Source organism: Myxocyprinus asiaticus, chromosome 23, assembly GCF_019703515.2.
Source record: "Myxocyprinus asiaticus isolate MX2 ecotype Aquarium Trade chromosome 23, UBuf_Myxa_2, whole genome shotgun sequence".
NCBI classification, from domain to species: Eukaryota; Metazoa; Chordata; class Actinopteri; order Cypriniformes; family Catostomidae; genus Myxocyprinus; species Myxocyprinus asiaticus.
The window spans coordinates 19792879-19820780 of record NC_059366.1 but is presented as its reverse complement, the minus strand read 5'-3'; the positions used below and the strand labels follow the sequence as shown (position 1 = coordinate 19820780).

General features: G+C 36.3%; 1 protein-coding gene across 1 annotated transcript; it reads right to left on the bottom strand.

Moving 5' to 3' along the window:
* Window positions 1-12308: 12308 nt before the first annotated feature.
* LOC127414045 (homeobox protein SIX3-like) lies at window positions 12309-14985 on the bottom strand. The gene is made up of 2 exons (XM_051651712.1): window positions 14034-14985; window positions 12309-12732 (listed from the first exon to the last, which is right to left on the bottom strand). Exons 1-2 carry the CDS (start codon window positions 14723-14725, stop codon window positions 12540-12542), a joined length of 885 nt encoding a protein of 294 aa, XP_051507672.1. The 5' UTR covers window positions 14726-14985; the 3' UTR covers window positions 12309-12539.
* Window positions 14986-27902: the final 12917 nt, after the last annotated feature.

Below are 27902 nucleotides of genomic sequence, written 5' to 3'. Positions count from 1 at the left end.
TCTTTGACATGAACAAATAATGAAACTGATATTAAAGCCTGTAAGTGTGGTAACTTCATAATGGTTCTACTAACCTAGTTATTGCTCACCAGGCTGCATTATTGTGAAGGAAAAAAAAAAAAGAAAAGAAAAAAAAAATGATTATTACCAAATCATGTTGAAATAGATTTTTAGAAATGTGTTTAGGACTGTTGTTTAGCAATGGTATTTTTCTGTAAAGAGCTGTAGGCTAGGGCAGGGGATTTCAAACTTTTTGATGCCAGGGACGCCCAATTACAGGTATGAGGATCCTCTTGCGAGCTAGGACCCCCTTCCTAAAATATAAAGCTGTATATTTTCATGTAGACTCATGTGGATTTACACTGTGTGAGAAAAATATTAAGTGTGGTATAATAAAGACAGCATGTTGATTGCAAAATTAAATAACTGGCTTTTATACTGTCATGGTACTAAAGCCAAAAATAAATAATTACAATATTATATGAAAAATATTTACTTTGTATTGATTTGACACTATATATTTTTTTTCTACCCACCTTTAGAGTAATGCTAGATGTATAAACCAGAAAATTACAAATTAAACAACAATTTAAATTCAATTTAAAATATTATGGAGAATATTGCTTACCAACCCAAAGTGGGCAAGCTAAAAGCAACAGTAACAAGGAGAAACTCTCTAGACAGATATACAAGTAAAAACTGTTCTTGATAGTATTGCAAGGAAGGAGGGACAAACACTTAGAAATACATAAGAAATATATAGTTTATGCAACTATTGTTTTTATTTCTATTGTTTAAAAATATGGCTGTCATTCGAATGAATAATAATGAGTAATCTCATGATTTCTGAACAGTCTAGAAAGAAGAAAAGCCTTTATTATTGTCACACATTATACATTTTTTCATATATACAGTGAAATTTCTTTGTTTTCACATATCCCAGCTAAGCTGGGGACAGAGTGCAGGGTCAGCCATGATATGGTGCCCCTGGAGCAGATAGGGTCAAGGGCCTTGCTCAAGGGCCCAACAGTGGCATCTTGGCAGTTTTGGGGCTTGAATCCCCAACCTTCTGATCAGTAACCCAGAGCCTTTAACCACTGGGCCACCACTGCACCAAACAGTCATTAGAAAGCATGAAATTAACACTGTACCACTGCACCAAACAGTCATTAGAAAGCATGAAATTAACACTGTCAAATTCTGTAAATGTTGACACTTTTTGGTCTAAAATTTTCTGTGGAACCCCTAGCACATCCTTGTGCCCCCTTGTGGTCCCCGGACCCCAGTTTGAAAACCCCTGACTTGAAGTGATCCTGGGGTCTAGTGTAGAGTAAGCTAATTGAATAGCCTTATGTCTGCAGTGCTGACATCACATAACATATAATTTAGAGATGTATTCATTTAGCAGATGCTTTTACAACACAAACTAAAATAACAGTGTGATAAGATTTAACAAGTCAAACATCATAAATACATTTTTAATCAGTTGTGTTGGCCACAGTTCAAATGTTACGGTAGCTTTGAAAATTCTTTAAATAGGCATATATTCTCACTTTTCTGAACTGAATTGTAAAATGATTACTTCATGACTGAACATATATAATTTTTATCAGGTGACTGTTGTGTTCTATTAGTTGTTATCATTTTGGCCATGAATCTGAAAGAATTGTCTATCTATAGTTTGAGCTTTTAGATTTTTAGAGAACTTACGCCCTCAAGTGGTAGTCCGTTTCAATTTCCTTTCACTGTGTTCCAAGTGTACTGGCTCTTTAGCGGGGTTTCCCAAAGCACTACTAGAACGTTAGTAGTCTTCTAGTAGCATGTGAATTGTTGTTTATAAATTAACGAGACCCTGAACGCTCGTAAGTCAAGTTAAACTGATCGTTGCTTGCACAGATTCACAGACAAAGGGACCCAAACTAAACGATATCGATCCATTTTGAATAGGCCTGTTGCAAAGCTGATGTACATTACTCCCGAGCACTAAAAGAGAAGAGCTGGCAAAAGAAATTGCATTTAAAACAATACTGGCTGTCTACATGGACAAAGTGAGGGGTCAAGCTTTGGCTGGTTAGCATCATGGGTCAGTTAGCCCCTACTGGTAGATGCAGTAACTACACCATTAGGCCATTCAAAATTTCTCATATAAATAATTAATTAAGTAATCAAAGGTCTCTTTTTTATTAAGTGAAAAGATTTACACATGATTTTCTTTAACGGTTTTAATATATTTCGTATATATTTTCTTACTGTATTACGTTTATTTAAATTAAAGACGTTATAATATTTCTAAAAGAAGAGGTGTTTTAGCCAATCTTTGAACGTTAAAAAACACACTTTTTCAAAAGTTTTGCCACAAGACATAAACAATATGCGTGTAAACATGACTTTAATGTGATAAAATCTCTTACTAACCTTTTCTGTGTAAAGTTAAAGCCAATTTTACAACTTCGTTGCCATGACGATGTAATGTCAACAAACCCTAAAATGACTGTAAAAATGACAATTTAAACAACTTTACAGCAAATAATGCATGCGTTTTAACAGAAGAATCAATGTAAGTGCTTTTTATCAAATTATAAGCTTCACATTTCTGTGTTTAAATCATCAAAAAATTGGCCACGTTCACTAACATTGTAAGTGCCTCACTTTAACCTTGATTTGTACTTCTTTTTAAAGAAAAAGGAGAGACGAGTCGACAAAAATTAATAATAATAATAAAAAAAAAAATAAATAAATAAATAAATAAAAAAATTATGGCAAAGCTGGTCTAGCAAGTGTAGAATATTGCTAAAAAGTGTCAAAAATATTTTTTTTTAAATCTATTTTATTTGTATTTATTTTTTAGTTGAAAAAAGTTTCACAAAAAAAGTTATATGGGCACATTTCAATGTAATATAATTTGTGCTCTGCATAACTTCACTCTGATTTAGTTTCTTAAATATCTTCATCAGAAATATAGGGTAACCTAATGATGATGGCAGTCGCTGATATGAAGGCCGTTTTACAGACAAACAGCAACGGGGAATTTGCATTTATAAAATTTAGGCCAAATATACAAACAATGTTTTTTTTTAATTATTTATTATTATTATTATTAATAATGTATTAATTAATATATATAGTTTTACCTATATATTCAAGTTGATCACACGTGTGATCTTTACAACCTCATTTAAAAGTTGCCTCCCAAATTAGCATGGAGTGGCTTTCTTAATGTGCAAAAAGACTGTGGTCCCTTGGTGAGGACAAATTGGAGGATTTTTTCGGTGAAATAAGGTTCGTTTGAGTCAGTGCTTTTAAAAATAATATCATTTCTGTACACCAGAAAATGCAGTACCGTTCCATAATCAGAGCCGGACAGCTCATATGACATCAGCTGTTATTAGGTTTCGTGAGCTTTGGCTTCGTCTGTAATGCCCACTGGACGCTGAATAGGTTTATTGACTTTTTCTGTTTTTTTAATTTCATTTTATTTTTTATTTTATTTTTATTTTTTTTAGTAATGCAAATGTCTCTGTTTTTAATCCAAAATATATCACCTAGGCCTACATGATCAATTTAGTTCATGCTCTGTATCAGTCGCTGATATGAAGGCCGTTTCACAACAAGGGCTTTGTCCAACACATGAAAAGCGTTGGTGTGCACGGAAAACATTGCAAACATTGAGTTTAGAGTAGAAAAAGGTCAGGGACAAAAATAAGGTAACTCTTAATGAATAAATAAATTATGAGCCATCGAATTAAAAGTCTGAGTTTTTCTTTGTTTAAAACCATCACCAGTGAGGCAAACACTTGTGTGAAAAATCACAAACTGGTGCAAACTTCGACCTGTTATTGCACAGAAACATTAATTTATGGGTTTTATTCATTCCTTACATAAAAAGTGTTCTAGTAATAGACATATAAAGGGCTAGTTCACCCAAATAAACTAAATGTACTAAAATTCTCTCATTTACTCATCCCAGGTGTGTATGACTTTCTTTGTTCTGCAGAACACAAATGAAGATTTTTAGAAAAATATTTCAGCTCTGTAGGTCCATACAATGCAAGTGAACGGTGATCAAATTTGAAGCTCCAAACAGCACATAAGTGCAGCATAAAAGTAATCCATATGGTTCCAGTGGTTAAATGACTGTGAAAGTGAGAAACACATCAGTATTTAAGTCCTTTTCCCCCACTATAAATCTTTACTTTCACATCTAAAAGTCACACGTGGCACCTGTTTAGTTTTTCTTTCAGATGTGAAAGTGGAGATTTAGAGTAAGAAAGGACTTAAATATTTATCTGTTTCTCACCCACATCTGTCATATCACTTTTGAAGACTTGGATTTAACAAATGGAGTCTTATTATTTTTATGCTGCCCGTTTGTACTCTTTAGAGCTTCAAAGTTCAAGTCATTTTAAAAGCAGAAGAAAGGCATCTGGGATGTGAGTAAATGAGAGAGTTTTCATTTTTGGGTGAACTTTCCTTTTAATAATACAATGGGTGTTTAATATTTTTAATGCCTAGTGCATTAATTATAAATATTACTTGATTGTTCTGCATGCTGTTTATTAAAACATTTGTAAAATAGTTTAAATGTTCTTATTACATTTATTTATATTCATCCAAAAATAAAGGAGCAACCATGTTTACACATTTGTTTATGGTGTGGTTTATTTTACAATATTTTGAAGGATAAAACAATCTGAAAATATTAACCCACTTATGAGATCAGATTAACCCAGCATTCCTGTAAAAATGAACCTGCATTTGGGTTGAATAAACAACCCATTTGCTGGGTTAAAATGAACAACCCAACTTGCTGGGTTAGTTTAGCCCAACGTGTTTTCTGTCCCATATTTAAACAGCGGCTGGGCTAAAAACAACCCAATTTGGGTTATTTTTAACCCAGCATTTTTTTATTGTACCAGTAGGTGGCATTCTTACCTAACTGACTAACTGAGCTTTAACTTCAATTTAGCAGCACTTGAACCTGTCTGGAATAGAGGACAAAGACTCAGTTGCCAATACGAAGGCAGTCTTCTATACTGCAATAATCTAAAAAAATACATAGCCTATGTTTTAGCCAGTTTGTAAGATTTACGCATTTCAATTTCATAACAAAATTTCATCAAACTGCAGGGATGCAAATAACTCACCTTTCAGCTAAAGCCACCTCTTTTGAAACTAATTTGCCCACATTGTTTGAAAATGTTTTCTACATTTTTACTTAAATCAATTGAAAGGGGTTCTGTAAGCTTAAACATGTTTTTAAAGTTTTTAATAAAGACAAATCAACTTTCCCACCTTTTTTCACCTCTCATTAGTTGCATCCCTGAAATTGAATTGAGTTAACCTTAAACTAAATTAAATTAATAAAACTTAAATAGATCAGTTGTATTCATTTACTTAAGTTAAATATTACTCAATTCAATTAAATTGATAATTTTTAATTTTTAATGAAATTAAAGGTGTAAATCTTAAAAATAGGCTTTGATATTTTTTGAGTGTTAGTATTATTAGCTATGTGTGCTGAAAAGCAATTTGAATTATTTTTTATATTGATTATATTGATACAAACTGTGGAATTAAAAATTAACGGCAATGCAAAGAAAATAAAAAAATAAAAAAATAAAAATAAAAAATAAATAAATACGTTGTGGTTTTGTCTGAGTTTCGTTATATAACTTTAAAAAGTGCCACTGCATTGAGACGCAATGCGATAAGCAGACAGCGCCGGGATCATTTATCTTAGTAATGGTGGTCCTGTAGTTACGAGTGTGTTTTACTGTCCATGTACAGCGTGGTTCGCCAACTCGGGCGCTAACCCTGGAGTTTAACTTCGAAAGGCTGCGCTCCAGCGAATCCCATTAGATTTTCACATTCAGAAACTCTGGATAACAGTCGTGAAATATTAACAAGGGAACCGGGATTCCATTACACACAGAACCGTCTAACTCTGCGATCTTCCTCAAATGGAAATCCGGTTTAGTGTTCAAACATCATTTGACTTTCATATGATAAAACATTAATGTGTACGCAGTGCGCTTGCTCAGCGTCATCTCCCGGTGGTGGGCATGAAGTGGAGAAAGACAGCCAAGACTTAACATTTAACTATAGGAATACAACTAAAGTTATATGTAGTCAAGTCAAGTCATTTATTTAGTCAATGTATGTGTTTTATAGATTCAGAGTTACAGAAAACCCCTATTTAAACATTGGAAGTTACTGATTTATTCAAATTGACATATGTTAGCTATGCATTACCACTGTGGATATGTCACAACTGCATACAATTTTATGTTCGCTTGGACTGAACACCTCCATTGTACCGTAAATGTTTATATGTATTCTCAGCTTGAAGGCGTGAGCCATAAGAACGCTTCAAACCTTTCTCCACAAGATGGCGAAACGTGCATACGAGATCAACCAAAGTGCTTCCGTCCCACTGAAACACAGTTGAGACACACTGTCGAGTTTGGCTTGAGACTGCATAGACACCCTTTATGGGGAATCCATTCCATTGCTAAAAGCAGAAGTTAATGATAAGGTCAAGAAGTCTACACTGTATCACACACTTTTGCTTCCATGATTGAGACTACACTAAAGTAGAAGAATATGCCTAACATTTAGGCTTATAAAGTAATTATGGAATATAAGCTCCAACATTTATGAAGTCTGTTATTCTATTACATTTTTGATTTTCCCATCCGTTATAACCAAAGTATTCTAGCAAGTCAGTCCACTGTCGGCCATCTTTGGAACGCTCTCGGGAGGCTATTTCCAGTCATGCCAGTTCAGCTCTTATCTACTTGAATGGAGAAAGACCAAAATCTCAAAAAAGGTAAATCAAGATTACGATCAAAGAACACATTTCAAATCAGCAATAAAATCTGACAATACTGGTGTCATAAATTGTGATTATTTGTCTCATATTACTAAAAAAAAAACGTAATTTTCACGGCTTGTATAGCTAATGCGCATGCACGTTCTAGAGTTGATTGACAGGTGATGTCTGTATCTAAAAGGTGATTGGCTCTTTTAACTGTAAGGCGGGTCTTCCTTTCTATATCCGTTGACCGTTGGGTGCTAGAGCTTCTTGGTTGGGCGTTCCAATTTCTCCCATTCATTTTAATAGAAGTGGACCATCTCTGCTAAATATCTCTGAAATAACTGAGATTTTGTTTAAAACAACAACCAAAGCTGTTACCCATGTCATCTTCATCACTTTGCAATAATGTATTTTTATTTTAATGTATTTCTTAATAATTATATAGGATAATAAAATAAGTTTTATGCATAAGTTTAATGCAAGACTATGTTTTGATCTGCTGAAGCTTTCATAGTGTTTAAAAAGTGGACGTCGTGTTACGTTTCCCCTCTCGAATGAACTATTTTAAGGAAGAGATATAAATGGGCTCTGCATCAGGAAACAATGCAAGTTCTCTATTGTCTACTAAAGAGAAATATTTGAGTATATCCACTGGAGCATGACTGTGCGCAGAAACGCCAATTCATCTAAATGATGTGCCACCAAGACACCAGCAGCTAACATGACATCTGTTTAAATGCTTTCATGCTAATAAACTCTTCTCCAATGGCGTCTTTGTTAGAGCGTCAAAGATTATTTACAGAATCAGTCAATTGCTAAATGGTTTCATGATTGTTGAGCAGAATCGCTGTAGGAGGCAGTTAGGACCATTGGAGGCTGTGAGGTCGAGCTCTAGCGCGCAGCGGGGCTCCAGTAGGAGCGGCGCTAATTGAGGAGGCCGAGCCGAGGCGGGCCAGCAGAGCACAGGAGCGCGAAGAGCTGGGGCAGGGCACGGTACTTGGAGATGAGCGTATTGTTTCGGTGGGTAAAATATGAGACGAAATCTCTCATTCTTTTCTTTTCCAAATTTTGATCTTTGTCTCTTGGCTTCCACTAAAAGTCAACTAATACACTCGCGTAATTATTTGTGTGTTGCTGAAAAGATCTATTTATTTGTTTTACCTATATCTTGCCAATTTTATCTTTATGTACAAATGTTACCTATAGATATATAAAACACACATATAGCCTATAAAAAACAGGGCTGTTTTACTCAATCAAAAATAGGTTATTTTTGTAGGCTACCAGCAGAGCTGAAAATTTGTTAGATTATGGTTTGGGTCGTAATAGGTATAGTATAGGCTATTTAACTTGGTTTTTATTGCACTAAAAATGAGTAACCTACTTTATCAAGGAAATATCTTTTTGTTGACTTCTATAAGCCAGAGCTTTATGCATTAGCCTTCAAATTAATTTCCATTGTCTTGTTAATTGCACACCAGCGATTTAATTGTTGCATGATATAAATTTAAAGCCACATGAATTAACAATACATCTTTTCTCTCTTTGTGGCATATAGTTACTTAGTGCTATTGGGCTATACCGTTTTAAGTTTGGCTAGAAAGTGATTGCTATAGAAAATGCAGTAAAGCTGTCTGTCTCCGGTATCTACAAGGTAGGCATGCCTACTCGCTCAACACCCACCCCCTTGTCTGCTAGTGAGTGTGCATTAGAGAGAGAGAATGTTTTGGGAGAGACCTAGGTTTTCACACTTCTGTAACCTTGCAAGAGTAAGGTGTTGTGGTGAAACAAAATATAGCCTAATTTAGTATTTCTAGCCTGTTCACTCTTTTACTTTTTTCACAAATCACAAGATCTCATCCGAATTCAGGTTCAAACTGGCACTATCACTGCTGATCCTGTATCATAGCCTCTTGTGACCCCTAAATGACTCTTTAATAGTATTAAAAAAATTGTAATCCCAAAAAATAAGAAACCGTTGAAGGTACAAGGACCGTCACTGGAGTGGTACCCTAAAAGGATCTTTTATTGTACCTATATAGTTAAAATGTATAACTCGTTTGATGTACAGAATTGTCCCCTAAGGATCTGTTGTGTGCCTTTAAACGCACATTTATGTTTTGCTCCTCTGTAAACAAAAAAACAAAACATAAAAGCGTATTTTTGTCACCTTAAGGATACAAATATGTACTCAAAACAAGGGTACCACCTCATGGACGGCTTTGTACCTTAAACTCTGAGATGTCAACTTTGTAGCGGACGCATTCACGCATTTGTAGAAAAAAGGTCTTTTTATTTATTTATTTATTTTTTTTTTAATTTTTTTTAGCCATTAGACTTATTCCTCTTATAACAGATGTAGTGTACGGACCGAGAATAAGCCAAAGTAAATGAATAGAAATAATGGAAAAGAGTACAACATATACCAAGTATTATAGAATAATGTAGTGGTGTAACAGCTGCTGCTGTCAGTCGTCTTGGTGTGTGAATGATGTTCTAGCAGGCTGACGAAGCTACAGGAGAAACTAAACATTGAGATCTAAAGAATGGGTCGAAATTGCTATCAACGTTTGCATCACCGTTTACGTGGTTTGAAACTATACGGAACCCCCTTTTCCATTGAATTGTTAGCCCATAATTGGAATATCACGAATGATCTAATAACCTCAGACTGTAAATATCAGGCTAATTTAATATGTAGTCATTTCGTGGTTCCATCCGTTTTCCTCCTGATCACACTTCAGTCTAATGCATATTTTACGACAACCCCAATACCCTACAAACTCACAATGCCGGGTTTAGGTCCACCTTTCTCTGTGCCTATTTGTGAGAAGGGGACTGTGACGGGAGGGGGTAAAAAAGCCCAGTCTTGCCAAGAGTGGTTGCACTGACTGGCTATGCAGAGGCTCCACGCGTTCAATCCGGGTCAGAGGGAACTGACGCTAATTGAGAACTGCATGAATACACACCAATAGAAAACTTGTGTTCAGTTAACCGATGAAATCAAAGAAAAAACAGGGCTGTACAATCTTTTCTTATTGCCGTCTGCGGTCCGATTGCACTCATTTGTCTCTGTGCGACTAAGGTTATGGGAACAGGACAAAAAAAAATCTATTCTGCCTTTTTGACTTCCTCGCTATGATACACACTGCAGGCTTAGGGGCTGGAAATGTATGAAAAAGTCATGCATTGATGCTCCTGTCACATACTTATGTTTACTTTGCGTTTTCACATTTCATCACAAAAAGGACAACCGCACAAATGTATTTTTAACTATAACTATAAGTCATATATGACTCATTATGAGGTTCAAGAACAGTTTGGCAGAGTTCATAGTTCTCTTTGAAATTCTGGAGAAACATATTTTAAAGACGTGCTAGTGTTAAACTATCGATTTCTTAGCTTATGCTGTATCTGTTAACGCAAAATAATTTCTTTCATCACACTAAGTTATTAACCTTTGTTTACCATCTGGTTATCTTTCTCTCAAATAGTTGGCTAGTATTGGTATCTATTTATTTATTTTAAAGAAAACTCTTCGCATAATCTATTTTTTTATTATTATTATTTATTTATTTTTTGTATCGGCCAATATACTAATATACAACCCCGGTCTCACGAAAATTCGTACATATTTTACGAGTTGGCTATTTCAACCCATATACTCTGAGAAGATATAATGATTAAGATCCATTTGAAGTGATTGTATAGAGCTCAATCGGTCAGTGATATCCCAAGATGGACTTCACAAGTAAAATGTAGTCTTAGTTGTATTCAAAGGGCTATTTAGAGGCGTATTAACAGGGCCGATGTAAGGCATACAGAATGAAACTATAATTATGAACGTATGTGAAATAGTTTAATAAACTCCTTCCTGGGTGTGGGACCAACAAAATATAGATCCCGCCCAAGTGCTTTAGGAAATCACCCGTAAAACACACGGGGAGGATGAGAGAGAAAGAATGTGAACAAAATTTCAAATCAATTACTTTTGCTCTCTCTACTTAGTTGAGTCCTTGGCTAACCTAAAAAAGTTTAATCCAAGAGACATTATTTTGAATAAAGTATGACAATTATGTCTTCGTAAATTGGACAACATTAACAAATTCGACAAGCTAGCCCCTGGGCTTTTTATTATTATTATTATTATTATTATTATTATTATTATTATTATTATTATTTACATTTGGCAACTAATGCTTATTGGATCGAGAACTTCACCTGAACAAATGGTTATAAAAACTACAATTCAAACAGGCATCCAACACCTTCTAGTCATCATAGTCCAACTTTTGATCCATAAACGCAATAAATGTTCCGGAATCCTTTACTTAGCAGAAAAATATAGAGATCATGTTACTTTAATAAACAGTGTCTGTTTACCAAAAATTCTGGACCAACTAGTAATTGAGCTCCTAGGTCAAGTGCTTTGTACGGTTTTCTGTTGGTCCCTAGTGCTCGCCCAGATGTCTTTCTCCTTGCATTTTAAAAAGCCGTTTCGTTGTTTATGGGGCAATGCATGGGCCAGGAGAAGTCCTCCATTAGACAATTTAATGGAGACTTCACCTAATTTTTGCACACATAATCACAGTAATATGTCACTATAAACAAAAAGAAAAATGAAATTTGACCGTCACATTGAATTCTTATTTAAAAAATAAATAAACTGTTCTTTACAATTTGTTTGTTTGGAGGAATTGCTGTACGTCACGTGTTTAGCTTATTTAATGTGCTCGGCAAAAGGGAGAGGAAATAGTTCGAATGTTTTTGTATAGAAAATGTTTTGTGGAAATGACACACTTAATACAGTTTTATAACAAAATTCAATACTGTATTTTCAATTTAGAAACATTTACATTAACAGAAACACGCAAGAAAATAACATTGAATTATAAGCGCTGGACTGGAGTCAGCCGATGAAGATGTCCAATATTTTCTTTTGCATTAATCTCGACTGATAATTCATGGTCACTAGCGTTCTTTCATGGTATAAAAACAGAGAAACAAAACGCCTAGACCACTTAATAGTTACTTTTTGACGAATAGTTTATGTAGGGACACAAGTCAAGAAAAGTGAACAGGGATAGAAAAGAGAATGGAGGCGGTAGAGCAATATTATTTACAGGCGCATTTTTTTACACATATATTACAGACTAGGAGAATTATCGCATTAGTTAAGATATACACAATTCAATATAAAATCTCGAAATAAAAATAAAAATCTGATCCAGTCATAATTCAATTCCATGTTTGACCAGTAGCCTACCCCACACAGGCAGTGACAGATGTGTAGTAAAAAAGGTGCTTACGACTCAAATGATTGTCTGATGAACATAAAGGAAAAATGATTGCATCCTGGCTGCTCGTCGCCACTCAGACCAGAAAAAAGGCAACAGACACCGTTTTCTGGTAATTCCCTCTTCGCGGTGGTGCTGGTAGACATAACCCCCCCCCCCCCCCCCCCCGGAAAACAAAAACAAGGAGGAAAAAAAAAAGAAAAGGAAATATATATATAGATAATTTATATATATCATGCAAGTGATGGGGTGGGGAAAGGTGTGGGGTGTGTTCCATTGAAAGCGCTTGAAAAAAAGACGTGCTTTTATGCTTTTCTTTTTTCTTTTTTATAATAATAATATGAATTGTCCTTTTTTATCTTCCCCGATAATTCTTGAAGTTTATTCAGGTCCATATTTCCTGTATATATTTCTCTTTTTGCGTATCATACATCGCATTCCGAGTCACTTGATGTTACTGAAAGAATTGACGTGCCCGTGTCGACGCGCTCTGTCATACTGGAGACACTGGTAGTTGGACTAGCCGCTGTTGATGGCGACTCCGCCGAACTGCGTGGGGTGCAGCCGGATTCTGAAAGGGACCGCATGCCATTCTGCCCTATTGCTTGGTGCTGGAGCCTGCAATAGAAAATTCAGAGAATGGTTTGCCATTAGAATATAATTGTTGTAGGCCATTTTCTTTCACTGAAAAACACTTATTATGCTAACTATTTGCTTTCAAAACGAAATAGTGCTCTCAGATTTGAAAATAAATAAATAAATAAAAAATTAAAATAAATAGTAAAGTTAATTCTACAGCTATATCACTGAAAAAGTTTACATGTAGCACTGTCGCTACAAGGATTAAGTCTACATACAATACATTAGCACATTTATAGTCCTCAGGATTTGATTCACTAATCTTGAATATTTATTTTGTACTGATACAAATGCGTATTGTTTTCAATTGTTTATATGAATACATTAGATGACGTCAATAAATGGTTGCTTTCTAAGTAAATGTCATGATATTGCTTCTATGAAGTGATGTGAAATTTCTCAGTTTCATTAACCTGTACCAGCCATCAAATTATGTACTTATTTACTGTTACTTTTCATTTCCAAGACACACAGTACTACTCAGTGTAAGAAGTACATTTAGCAAATCACCTGAAATACTACTCAATAACTAATTTACGTAATTCATAATAAAAAATAAAAAAACTGCAGTCAAGGAAAATAAAACTACCACGAGCCCCTAGAAGTTTTTAGAATAATTTAAATGAATTATTTTTTCTTACTTCACGTTGTCCGAGAAAAGTGTAAAATTACAGTCTAGAAATTACAATGTCACGTTGTGTCTTCCTATTTAGAAATAATTACTTTGTTATTTACCTTTAAATATTGCAACAAAGAAATGGCTACTGTATTGTTATTTCTAAACAATCAAAAACAATAGCAACACAAATTTATGATTAAGGCTTACTTATGTGTTAAGGATGATTTGAAAAAAAAAAAACTGTTTTGTAACAACATCTCAAGTAAGCAGAAAATAACAGGAGGGTTTGCTGTGAATTCATATAAACGTGGTATGTTCTTTTTAGCTATTCATCATTTCATCAAAGCATGATTCAGAAGAAGAAAACCTTTTCTCATTAATTTCCCGTATGATAACAACTTTGTAAAATAATCTTTAATCTCGTTATTTCTTCTGTGGTTGAGACTTTCTAAACATTTCACAAATGGCACAACAAAAATGTCGTCGTTCTACCTTCACCATTTCTTTAGTGTGTTTAAAGTCTATTTCAGCTTTCACTGCAATACTTCCCTATTCTGTTCACATATTTAACAACAGTCAGTTTATAAAAATATATGTTGCTGTATCTTAATACTTGAAGCACAAAACGTCCAATGAAATGTAAACAAATAAAGCAGCTGACCTGTTTTTCGCTGCCGCTGCCCTGTCTCGTTGCCTCCTATTTTTAAACCAATTTCCGACCTGTGTAGGAGTGAGTCCAGTGGCTTGTGCCAGTTCCCTTTTCTTGCTAGGGTTCGGGTAGGGGTCCTGAAGGTACCACTCCCGTAAGAGACTCCGTGTCCGCTCTTTGAAACAATGCGTTTTCTGCTCACCGTCCCATATGGTTCTTGGCAGGGGAAACTTCTTTCGCACCCTATACTTATCAACCGGTCCTAGGGGACGCCCTCGCAGTTTCTCGGCCTCCTGATAGTGAGCCTCTAGCCACATCGCCTGCAGTTTGCCATGCGAGTCCTTGGTAAACTTGTGGTTCTCCAAAATGTGGAAGAGATCACGAAAATTGCCTGTGTGGAAGGCAACCACAGCTCGTGCACGTAGGATGGATTCATGCTTGTTGATCGCCTCGCAAGCGCCTGGTGCCACTGGAAGCGACCACAGAAAGCGACCAAGCCGCTCGATGTCCCCGGTCTCCTCCAGCGTCTCGCAGACGCTCGCCACTTGCTCTGGAGAGAAGTTTAAGGTCGGTAGCTGAAACATTGACAAGTCTTCGGGAGACCTGGTGCTGGGCGCGCTGCTCGCCAAGAGCAAAGGGCGATCAGCAAAGTTTGGCAGGAAGAAATGAGAGGGATAAAGCTCTAAAGGCGATCTGAAAACCATGGAAATGACCTGAGAGAGAATGAAATTTGCGAAGGAAAAAAGAACGACGAATTCAGATTGAATGATTCAATAGCTATCGCCTAATGACACCAGGCTCTTAATATCTCCCCCTAAATCCACCGTGAGTGTAGCATTGAAATATTTTGTTTCGCTTTTCTATTGGTCTTCTCGCTGTCGTTGTAGGGTTGTCATGGCAGCCCTGCCAATCACTGTCAAGCGTGCCAATCATTAGCCAGTACGTAGAGGCTTTCACCACTTCGGCTGCACGCACGGGGGGTTATCAGGAACTCCAATCTCAACAGCACTCTCCCTCCCGTGACTTGTGTGAAGTCGAAGCAGAGGCTCGCCTATTTGTTGAATGGAATGAACAATTAGTGGGTGGAATATTATTGTGATCTTAACGAGGCTCGTTAAAGTTAAGAAGATATGTAGGGAGAGAAGGCAGGGGTGGGGGCTCGGGATGACAGTCACGGACACGGGAATGCACATTTAAATGAAGCGCTAAAACGGAATCTACAGGGTGCACGGATAGGCTATTTCATTCTCTTGCGCCTCGTAAGAAGACATATTTGTGGAGGAGATCAATGCCGTAAAAGTGTTTTCGAAACTATTGCATTTATATTTATAAAAGGTTAACGTATTATGCGCTTTTTTCTAGCCTAAAATCAGCGGCCGCTTTTGATGCATTGCGATACGATATAGCTATGATACGACAACTATTCGCGCACAGAGAGTGACAACCGTGGACGCGCATCCCTATGGCTGAGCCCCGTCAGAGACTAAACACTGGCCCATTGTCCAGTGCATGCTGATAAACTGCCTGGTAAAGGCACATAATAATGTACACCATTTGTATTTGTATTTAAGTTAACGATTTTGCTCCGTTGTTTCTGTTATACTAGCAATGCTTTGGACTTCTTTTGCTTATAAGCCCTTAGCCTGTTTCACGAGAATGGAGGACATACTGTGTCACGAGATTCGGCTTCCGTGGCTTCTTGGTATGGATTTCATGACTTGCATCAAAGAGTTTACGCTGCCTTATATTTAGACAGGGCTTAGTTGGTGTTCAAATTTTACACGTTCACTCTATTAAGAACAATGGCCATATTGTGAGAACACGTATAAGGCGTAATGAGACGCAGCATCTAGACTTTTTCTAATCTGCCTATAGCCATAGCTGACATATTTATCCTAAGCTCCATTCTCCAGAATTGTTCATGAATGTTTTTTTTTGTTTTGTTTTTGTTTTTTTGTAATTCATTGGATTAATTGGGCGACTTTGTTTGTTATAGCCACGCTTAAAGTAGATTTACACAAATGCAAGCTCATGTGTGCTTTGTAGAATGAGGGGAGGGGACGAGATCTTAGAAGTTTTGGGTCAGGTTGTGTCTCAAAATGTTCTTCTGTCACAGGAAATTTAAGTGAGGTAATTCCAAGTGGCACTTGAAATGATCCCTTTGGAAAGCTTGACCGCATTTAAAAAAAATCCTTTGGTCAAGCTGGTTGGAAAAGCTAGTGGATACAGATTATTCTACAAGGCTTGTTCTGTGTCAAAAAATATAATAATAATAATAATAATAATAATAATAATAATAATAATAATAATAATAATAATAATAAATAAAAAGACAAAAAAATACAAACATTCTGGGGGCATCAGTGTTTATATGGCATGTTTCAAAGATGAATTGCAAAAAGTCATCGCCTTTTTAAAATGGAAATTACTTAAATTAAATTTAAAAACAGGAAAATGTGCCAAGTTGCAGTAAAACCACTTTATTGTTTTCCTTAACCATGCCATTAGCATCTCCAAACAAGTTAATTCACCTGTTCTAATAGTCTGTTCATCCCCAAGCTTTCATTGCTCTGTTCTATGTGAAAACAGCGGGGAAAGCTCCTCAATACCGATTAACGTTTAACTCCTTCTTTGTTGATTTACTGACAAAAACAAAAGAATGTAAGAATCTAAGAGACAATGGATTGTACCGCAATTACATGTATATTATTTAAACGTGTGTTCCCATAATTAATTTATTGCTTTTGAGTGGGTCAACATCAGGGGTTTCAAACTTTACACGTAACTTTGGCATTCACTGCCTCAAACCATGTATATTCAACCAAATGTCGTCACAGCATGCGAGAGAGCATTGAGAAGAGCTCGACCGTATAAGAAGGTAAGTAAACAATTTATTCAAACTTGCTCGTTCTTATCAACACACGAAAATGTGTCCTCCCAATGCTCCCATCCTCTTCAATGCTGGCAAGTACGCGGGTAACATGCATGAGCAATTTTGCGCTGTTGTGTGGTGAGTCGGGGACTTGCAAGTGTTTGAAGAGGAAAGGGCAGGGGACAGTGTCTTCTTCAGTTGAGAGTTTCGTTTTATTCAAAAAGTATCCTGTTTTAATATATCCATTTAGGTCATAACGCATTGCTAAACAGAAAAATGGTCTCCAGTGACGGCTGTGGGAACTCAGCGAGTTCTGCTATCAAGATACATTTTCTCAGGAGAGCTGTGGTTTGATTGTTTTTTTTTTTTTTTTTTTTCTAAAACTAAGTCACTTGTATTTTGTTGTACTTTGTGTCTCATCGATTTTGACCCATTGCTCGCCATCTTTCAACTCATCTCTTCCCCAGCCTTTGGAATGCTTTGGAATTGTTTCGTTCTGTTTTTCTTGGTGTCATCCAGCTAAAAATAATACTTCTGTTTCTGGTGCTACCGTATTAGTTCACAGATGGATCCAAAATGGACAAGATTTGAAAATGATCATGAGGTCTGTTTTGCTTGTACAAGCGCGGACGTCTTTGCATCCTGTAAGTTTGAATCATTGCTATATCAATTATCTTAAAATAGCTAGACTTACCAGAGAGTTGTTCAAGTTCTTAAGAGTGATATAGGGCTTAATAAAAGACATCAAAAGGTAATAAAAGCGAAGGCGGTAGATTACTAAACAAGAAGCGTTCAGTAGCGCTCCGAGCCGCATGCATATTCCCAGCTTTTCGATTGTGAAGTTAGCATCCTCTACCGGGACGCTGCTTTCCACTCCGTAAATTAGACAAGTGAGACAAGTACATCTTTGTGGGGCAGTTGTAACGGGACGCAAATACCCCTTTCCATTCGCTCAGCTCAGGGTCTTAACCCAAGCCGTAACCATGTCTTGAACATTGGGGGGGACCAAACCATTTTGGGGGTGGGGGGTCACGGGTGTTGAGGTCACAAATATAATGGTCCTCTTTGGTCCTTTAATATAGTAAAGGCGCTGAATGCAATAATTTTCTGAATAAAGGCTTGAAATGCGACAAAGGCCCAACATTGTATACTTTTTTTATTTGAAAAGATACATGTATTTTTTAAGTTCACAGAGTACAAGAGAAACACTGTGTCTGCTTTGCTAGCAATACGCCTGTTTCAATCATCTATTCTTTCTTTTTTTGTGCTGTCTCAAAAAAAAAAAAAAAAAAAAAAAAAAAAAAAAAGATGAATATAATTTGAATTTCTTTTCATCACTGATGTATCTGTAAAATGACATGACTGTGTCATCTGGCTAGCAAAAAGACAATACACAAAATTATTTACTGCCCTCAAATTGTCCCTCGTTCTTTTTTTCCTCCCAGTAGAATCTTAACACAATCTTTTCTTCAAGAATCCTAACGCTGCTCTTTTCCAAACAAAAACAGTTCATATTGACCACTGCTGTCAAGGTCCAAAGAGAGAAAAAAATCATTATAAAAATACCACAGAAGTCACATGGGCTTGTCATGTGGGCTACTGTTATGATGTCTTTATACTGAACCTTTAAATGTGCTTTATAGTATTTGTCCTTTATGAAGCTTGACAGCTCCTGCTCACTATAAACTGTTATTCTATGGAATAAAGCTGCTGAAAATATCTATATTTATGTTCCAAGAAAAACCCCAGCATATGGGGTTTGAACAGCATAAGGGTGAGTAAATGAGTGAGTAAAAGTAAATTTTCCATTTTTAGGTGAACTACTCATTTAACTGGTGGCTCATCCTCAAAATAAAATGGTCGCTCTACTTTGTGTTTTTTATAGATAATTTTCTTAGATAATGTCAAGAGAATTTTCTAAAAAGCTACTTCAGAAGCCTGCCAGATTACCACATTCATTCAATTCATTTACAGTATAAACACATCCGCTCTTCTTCTTAAACATGGCATGCTGAAAACTGCTCCGTTAATGTTTTCATATTCACAGTTATGAATGAGATACAAATCACCTACTGCAGGCTGAAATTAATGTCGGTTGGTACAACATTTCAATCATAAAAGAGTGGTCAAATATTGCATGTTTAGTTAGATACCTACATCTCACATGACACAAACACTCTTAACCGGAACTGCTTGCTGATGTGTGGAGCTGGAATAATCCATGAGGTTCCCGCTTAGCGTTTTAAACTTGAGCCCCGCCTTCATCGATTTGATTGGCTATCTCATATGAAACTGAGAGCTGCATTAGACTACTGTGCGCGGTAAATATTAAACATTTTAAACCATTATTTTATTCCTGCAACAACTCAATGACAATTAGACAGCGGTGCATAATGGACTGCAGCAGAACAGCAACAAGGATACCAATTATTGGGAGGGACTTGTCCACCTCAAAATATATTGTGGTTACAGCCCTGTCTTAACCTCGGCTGTATTTGGAATCCGCTAGGCTTGTTAAATGTACGTGGCATAATGGAGGCGTTTTAATAATTCTGGCTATATGACGTCACACCTACAGTACTTATCATCTAGGTAGCTGAGATTATCGTTCAGATAATATTATAGAAGAAATACATGTTTAGAGTGAAAAACAAAAAGATGAAATATTTTAATTCAACTTGAAATTTGCCATTTTGAAACTTCACTCTTTTGTAAGGCATGCTGATAACATTGGATCCTGAAAACCAAAATAGAAATGGTCTGTGATTAACAGAATTTAGCCTTTTTTTTTTTTGCCAGATGTATTGATTTATTGTCCTGTCCTTATCCTCTAACTGGATAGCACTGTTCTGTCTATCACAATGTAGGCTACATCAATAGAAAATATATACATTGATCTAGTTTTAAGTTCCCATATGTGAAAATGTTACATTTCTATTTCTCTCTTTTTTATTTGTGGGGGGAGGGAGGCGATAGGCGTTCTTTTGTGTGGTCTCATTAAGTGGGCATCCTGCTAGGTCTGCGGAGTTATATGGGAGCTGTCCAATCACAGCATTTGCACGGCTTGTTAGCGACATTTAATGAGGGTTCTCTGAGAACCAAGAGAATGGCGCTTTAATGTTAGATTTACCTTGTGTCAACTCGTTACTTCTAATGAAGCCATTGGAGGTTTTGCTGGTGAATGGAGCCGGACGCCTGGAACTGCAGGCCCTCTTTCTTCCGGTTACTCTTAGCTTTAGCTTGGCCCAAATCCATAGTGTGTGGTGAGGATGTGCACTGCATTTTGGGGGTCGGAGAGGTTACCAAGATATTCATGCGGCAAAAATAGCTACGTTTTATCCATTCCACTTTTCAAATCAACAAAACAAGAGACAGTTCTCAACATCATCATCCTGGGAGTGATAAACTCATTTCAAGACCCCTCAATGAGATGCACATACAACCACACACATACACACAGCATATCTTCAGGATTCACCTCCACAATCTCTACAATCTACGCAATTTCCCACTGTCAAGAAACTCTATCCAAGTTTTTATGCACTGTGCAACAACACATTTAAAAATGTTTGAGTGTTTAAAAGTGACCAGTGTGTAATACATTACTTCAAAATATATTATTATTATTAATTAATTAACTAACTAACGCTCGATTCTATCCTGGGGAAAAATTATATTGCTATTCTGATCTTTAGGTCAATGAAGAGGCAAAACATCCTCATGTCCATGTTGAAAAAAAAAAAAAAATAAAATTAAAAAAAAAAAAAAAACATTAACAATTTTGTTTTAAGCCTAGTGAGACATTCGGTGTACCCTGTATATAATTTTATGTAATTGTAGGTTACTGTAACTGACCTCATTAACATAAAACGTAAAAGAAAGAGTAAAAGATCAGACAGTCACTGAAGGCCAAGACGAAAAGTTTTTCATCTAAAATTGAAAAAAGTGAAAATGTCATTTGAACTATGAATGTGAACTGCATTATTAGAATGTTGTAAACTTCTATGTAACATTGTTTTGAAAATATGCAGTGTATTATTGTTAAGATCGGAACCGCACTGTTCCATACTGTGCTGTCGCGCTACGAGACTACTAGCCTAATAATAACTAGGTTTTTGTGGATACATTCATTACCCCCCTTGACCCCCTTGGTTATACCTTGATACATATCGCCTTTTTCCCCCCTATACCTATTAAATGAATATAAGATAATATTAAGCTGTGTTCCCTGCGTAAACGACATAATTGGTTAAACACAAGAGGAGCGTGATGAGATGTAGCCTACACGTCGATTTAATGATTTGTTTATTTGTTTGTTTGTTTTCATTAAATTTGTGTTTAGACATAAATGAATTATACGTGATAGGCAGTTATTTTCTTTTAGGTGAATTACCTTTAGCTATATCAATTGTTTTGTCTGAAAACGTTATAACCATTTGAGGACTATGTCATAAGGACCATGGGCAACCCGACGATATTTCATAAACGCTGGTAATCTGTCAGTGCTCAAATCCTCACATTTACGGGGAGTTCTCTATTAGAGCTTTTAAATGGGCGGAAAGTGAAATGGGGCTGTGCCTGTAAAACAACCTAATCTGGAGCAAATCGTCAACAAGGGCAAATTATTAGCGCTTCAGTTGAGCTACTGCTGAAAGGGCAGGCCCATTCATGAATTTTGCTCAATCTTTTCCCCCATTCTCCCTCAGTCATTTATGCTTTTCAATGATTCAATTTATGGATTTTGGAACACGAGACCCAGATGTATTTAGATGGGATATTTGACGATTTTTCTCTTTTCTCATCCTCCCAAAGCGCAATGTAAGTCCCCTGCACTAAATAATACATTTAATTAGTCGTTAAGATCATAATTTGCGTATTTATGTTATCTGCGGTTATTTTTGGATTTGGACACTTGTGTGTATTATATAGGCTATAGCCTATACACAAAAGTGTCCAAATCCAAAAATATGTATGTACCTGTATTGCTATTGCCAAAAATAGACTAGACTTGTTGAACTTTGAACTGAATTCGAGGCAACGTAAAATAACCAACGTCTCAACTATTTGATATAATATATACTTAATACAATTTGATTGCAATACAGCAACAAATATAAGTGATATATTCTTATGCATTTCCATAATTAATGTTTTTATTTTTTAGTATATTGTTATTTGGGACACCTTTTTGCATGCAAGGGTTCAGCGTTTATGATGCAAAATAAAGCTGCCTGCCTTTCTAAACTCATGTTTGATATATGTCGTGTTTAACAGGAGCCTTTTCCTCGTGCATCATTTGACAAGAAGTCATGTGACTGAAAAATTATATATATTCATTTCTATATGGACATCATGCAGTATATATTTTCATATATTTTATAATTTAATTAAAAGTCTCGCTATAGTCCAAAAGACTCTTTCATCGACGAGCAAATCCTGATTAAGTGATACACCTAAAACATGTGTATGCATGGCCTGTGCTAACCTTTTCAAAAGCTCTCTTTTGTAAAGGTTATCAGTAGCCTAACTCATTCCACCTCACTCACGTGGTCTGCGCCCTCAAATAAATGATCAAACAACTCATCACGTAGAAATGAAAGAGGTAAAGTTAAAGCCAAAGGCAAAAAATGCAGAATAGCCCCAGTAAAATAGCCTATTGCCATCTCGGTCTTGCTGGCCTGGGCCAATTCCTAAAGCTTTATTCGAAAGTGTTTGACTTTTCAGTTAATTTTCAGTTGTTCAAATATTAGGCTACTTATTTTGACCTTGTAACTGCCAGATGTTTTAGAAAAGCAAGACAACACTGTCAAGTTGGGGGTTTACCTATGGTTGCTTGTCATTAGCTTACAAGGCATTGACTGAAAGCGCAGCGTCCAGAACTCGTTATTCACGGGTGAACAGCATCTGTCGAATAGGATTTCTGTCTACGGAAGAGTTTGACCACAGAGATCAATAGAGGACGTCTGGATTGCTACAGAAGATGCAATGCGCTGCATCGATGTGACAGGTACAAGCTACTTTGAGGAGGCGCGAATAATCAACAGGTAGATCAACACACAAGAAGCCAGTGGACAATTCTGAAAATATACCCAAGCGATCAAATATATTTTTTACATTCAAATGTACACCGTGTTTAAAGATTTAAATATTCATGATGTCTACCTCTATCGTTGTTTGGATGGGTCACGAATCTACAAATCTACGAATCCGTTGTTAAAAACAACTTTTAGAAAAGGACAAACCATTAATTTAAATCATATAGGGCGGTCGTACATGTCAACGAATTGCATTGCAAAATAACAGCGTTGGCACGTTGTTAACAGAAAGACAACTTTGCTCGGATTAAAAAAGGTTGCTGTAGAATACTAGCCTATACCAAGGAGAAGCTAGAGTATTGTTTAGATAACAGAAGATTAACTGCGTATTGTAAAATGGAAATAATATAGTAAACTTTGATATATATATATATATATATATAAAAATGACACACTAGGCTGTGCAGCTCCTTTTAAACTGAGGATTACTGGCAGGAAGTTTCAAACAAAGGCTTTGTTTCTTCCGTTTTTACTCGTATTTTAGATGTATTTTACTTAGTACCAGGGGCAGTGGCAGGATTTTTTCACAGGGGTGGCCGGGCAGGAGCAATTTAATGGGACAATTTAATAATTTCAATGCTTCCATTTCTGATCTAGCTGGTCTTTGGTTACAGATCTCAAATTTACAAGTCATTACAATTGTAGCTCCAAAAATTGCCATTCTGGTTCAATCAATGTCATTAGGAGAATTTTGAAAATCACACGATTGTGTAACGTTTGTCATTAACCTCTGTTTTTCATCTAATAACGAAATACCACTTACAATGCATCTATAGGGCTATGTATCATTTGATAATTATATTTTTTTCAGAAATGTGATACATTTCTTTAAATAGACAAATGATTAATTAGATTAATTGATAGATTATGCGATGTTAGGTCTATGATTCATACAGTAACAAAGTGATGCTTGGGAGAATGCCTCAATCAGGGGATAATAGTTTGTCTAATAAGTTTTTGACATGTGTGAGTAGTTTCAATTCCCAATGAATTATTTCCTTTGGAAAACATGGTATGCAACTGTGACGTGCACAGGATGGGGGCAGCAGGGACGCAAGCCCCTTCCCCTTTCGTTCACAAATCTAAAGGTGCCCTTTTGGTTGTCCAGAAAAAGGGAAGAAATTTTAACAATGAAATTAAAATATATAAAACAAAATCAAAATCTCATAATAATCTCACAATAATATTAATAATTTGTAAATCGCAGGCGTATTAAAGAAAATAAAGCAGAGGTGCCTTTAAGAGCTGGCAATAGCAGATTGGGGGCAGATACCATCGCAAGTGATCCTCCCTATGCCCTATACTCACTCTGAAGTGCAGAGCCCTTGAAGTGGGTACTCTGAAGGAAACATGGCATTACTGTATGAATGTACCCTTCGCTAACAGTCTTGTGGAAGGGCCCTTCAAGAAAAGATTCATTTTCTCACTTTTGTTTCGAACTAGCTGTTGAGCGGCATCCCATTCCACAGCAGTGCCCTTCAAGGGAGCAAAAAATGCAGTTTGGAATTCACCCCAGAGCATCGAAGTGCCCTTAAATCAGACAAGTAACAGGTCAGATAAAAAGTCCACTCCATGTTCAAAAGAATAATACTCGATTGCTACTGCATTTCCGACATTGTGCACCTGCGGTGTAGACAGATTTATTAATTTTAATGGGATTATAAATGGTCGCGTCGCTTTCAGTGATAGAAATTCAATTCGTCTTTTATAGAATATTGCCATTAACTGAAGGAGCTGTCTGGTTCAGCCAAAGCCAGTTTGTTTCTTGTTGAAACTAAAAAAGCCATTCAACTAATCACTTTCAGAAAAATTCCATGGGATAAGGGCTGGATTGGTAATCTGGCATACCGGGCATTTTCCCAGTGGGCCGACGCACTTTGAGGCCGATCGGGGCTGACTGGCCATCGGGAGAACCGGGACTAAGTTGAAATGAGCCGGCGCGTTATGCAGAATGGGTCACAAAATGGCACAATATGCCAAAAGGGGCAGCGATATGCAGAGGACAGTGACACCACCAACTCGTATAATATCGTACGACTGCATTTATATGAATTCGTACAACTTTCACTACAGCCAATGACATCGCTGGACATCGTTTCCGTCTATTACGCGACAATTACTTGATTCTGTCACACAGAACAGCTTCCTAATATGTTTATACACTCTACTGATTGGTTAAGTTTAGATAAGAGATTCGGGTAAGGGCATGATATTAATAAGCATGTCCTTAACGCCACGTGTGCGGAACTGGCACTTACTTCCGTATTACACATCTAGGCATTTGCATGAGATGAAATCATACAAATTTATATGAACGAACTCATGGCCACCTAGTAAAAAATGTACTCCATTTTTTGATGGTCTAAAATGCATATTTAGGGTGCATCAAAATAATCCACATGACTCCAGTCGACAAATAAAGTTCTTCTGAACGCAAACAATTGATTATTTTTAGAAACAAAACTATACTTATATACTTTTTAACTACAAATGTTCACTTCCGTACATCTCTGTGATGCGCGCTCATGAAAGGGATGACGTAAGCTCGTTGGTATGGTCACGTGTCATGTGGAGGAGGAGTCAGGAAGCCTGTCATTGTTTACAATAGAAACATGCACAGAGCACAGACCAAGTGCTGTTCACTAACCAAAACAATCCAAAACAATATCAAATAAAAAATAATTTCCAAATAATAATACATAAAAAAAAAAAACAATATAAACAATGACGCGCTTCCTGTCTCCTCCTCCACGTGACGCGTGACCTTACCAAGGAGCTTATGTCATCCCTCTCATGAGCGCAGGTCACAGAGATGTACAGAAGCCAACATCTGGAGTTAATAAGTATATAAGTATTGTTTTATTTCTAAAAATAATCAATCGTTTGGGTTCAGAAGAACTTTATTTGTCGACTGGAGTCATGTGGATTATTTTGATGCACCCTAAATATGCATTTTGGACCGTCAAAAAATGGAGTACATTCACTTGCATTGTTTAGAGGAGGAGGCCTGAAATAAAATCCTAAAAGTCTTAAATTCTGTTTTGATGAAGAAAGAAACATCTTGGATGGCCTGAAGGTGAGTAAATTATCAGCAAATTTTCATTTTTGGGTGAACTATTCCTTTAAGTCAGACTACTTAATTATTTATTTTTCGCAAATTAACACATATGCACTTTTATAAGATCACTTAACTAAATTATTAGGAGATCCTTAAGCAGATGTCAAAATGTCTTAAAAATGTTTACATGTGAATGATTGAGCCCAGTGGGTGATGCATTATCCTATAACCAAATGAAAAATTAATGACTGACAGCTGTAACCTGTAGACTGCGCTCCGTCATCTCACTGCTGAAACATAATCCGAGACTGTATTCACAAATCCAGCTTTCTAATCAATTAATGTCCTGTCATTCGCCCATTTAGATTGTAAGATGTTCCTGGAAAAAGAAACCCAATTTAACAATTCTCTCAATGTTTGGACCAGTTGGGCACTCTCATTTTCTTTTGCAGAAATATTAGGTTGTGTGAAAGATTCTTGTTTAGTTTAGGTCCGATTGCAGGGGTTTTCAGACCTCTTTTGCCATGAACGTGACACAGACTATGCGCGCGCACACAGACAAGGTGAATCTAAAGGCAAAATGTCATGCAGAGGTAATGGGAAGTTATTGGGAGGTTGTCCTACCAGATTGTCCTGCAGGTCTGTGGTTCACAGCGGGGTTAAAGAAATTGTTGATATCTTTGTTTGCTCTCTCTGTCAAATCCCTTTCCTTCCTAAAAGAGGATGTGTCCTGCACTGCGTTCACCGACTCGCACCCCTGTTTGTTTTCATAGGTTTACAACATTGACCAAAACAGGAACACAAATAATATTGCGACGTCATAAAATGCACGGTTTGGTCTTGTCTTTGTGAAAGCAAACTCAAGTCCTCTAACTAAAGAGGATTCTTTTGTCTTTTGCTATTGTTGTCAGCAATAGCCCAGAAAATTCATGTAAGCAATCAGAGCTGCCTATTTCCGAATAACCGTGCTATTGTGCGAAAAAAACCTCTCTAGCAGTAGGCTACTTAACCTAATTTATCACAGACCCTTTCAAATAATGCCATTAAGGTGAAACGGCATCAACATGGATGTATGGGGTTATTTATAATGTAACAAATTTTATAAAAACAAAAAAGTACACTTATGTTACCGGCAGATGAATAAATGCATAATTTTATTTTTAGGGGTTTCAGAATATATTCTGATAATTAACAGACGTAAAGCAATCTTATCAATATAAAAAACAAAGAATTATTTTTTTATTGTATTGTGATAAAATAGTTTCCTTATTATTTTTATTGTTATTATTATTATTATTATTATTATTATTATTATTATATTTATTGCTGTTGTTGTTGTGATGACACATAGCTCAAAATGCTTAAAATTTTATATTTGATTTCATTTTATTTGAAATCATGCCTGCATGTGATTCCTAACTCAGCAAGCCATGCTTTACATTGCAGTATGTAATGTCTTTGAATGCTACGGTTCATATTACTGAGGAGCTTGCAGTATTTGAACCATCAGAACAATAACACTGTTTGTCAGCCTGTCACTACTCGGATGACTGAGCTGCTAGCTGTGTATGTGTGTGTGTGTGTGTGTGTGTGTGTGTGTGTATACTGGTTTGAGTGGTTTACGAGGACGATTTATTTAGGTTACAAACTGGTAATTACAAGGGTATTATGCTATAAATGTGGTTTATGAGGACATTTCTAGTGTCCCCATAATTCAAATTGCTTAAAAAACATATTAAACAATGTTTTTTTGAAAATGTAAAAATGCAGAAAGTTTATTGTGAGGGTTAGGTTTAGGGGTAAGGTTAGGGTTAGGGGAATCTATAATTGAATTTATAGTTCATACAGTATAAAAT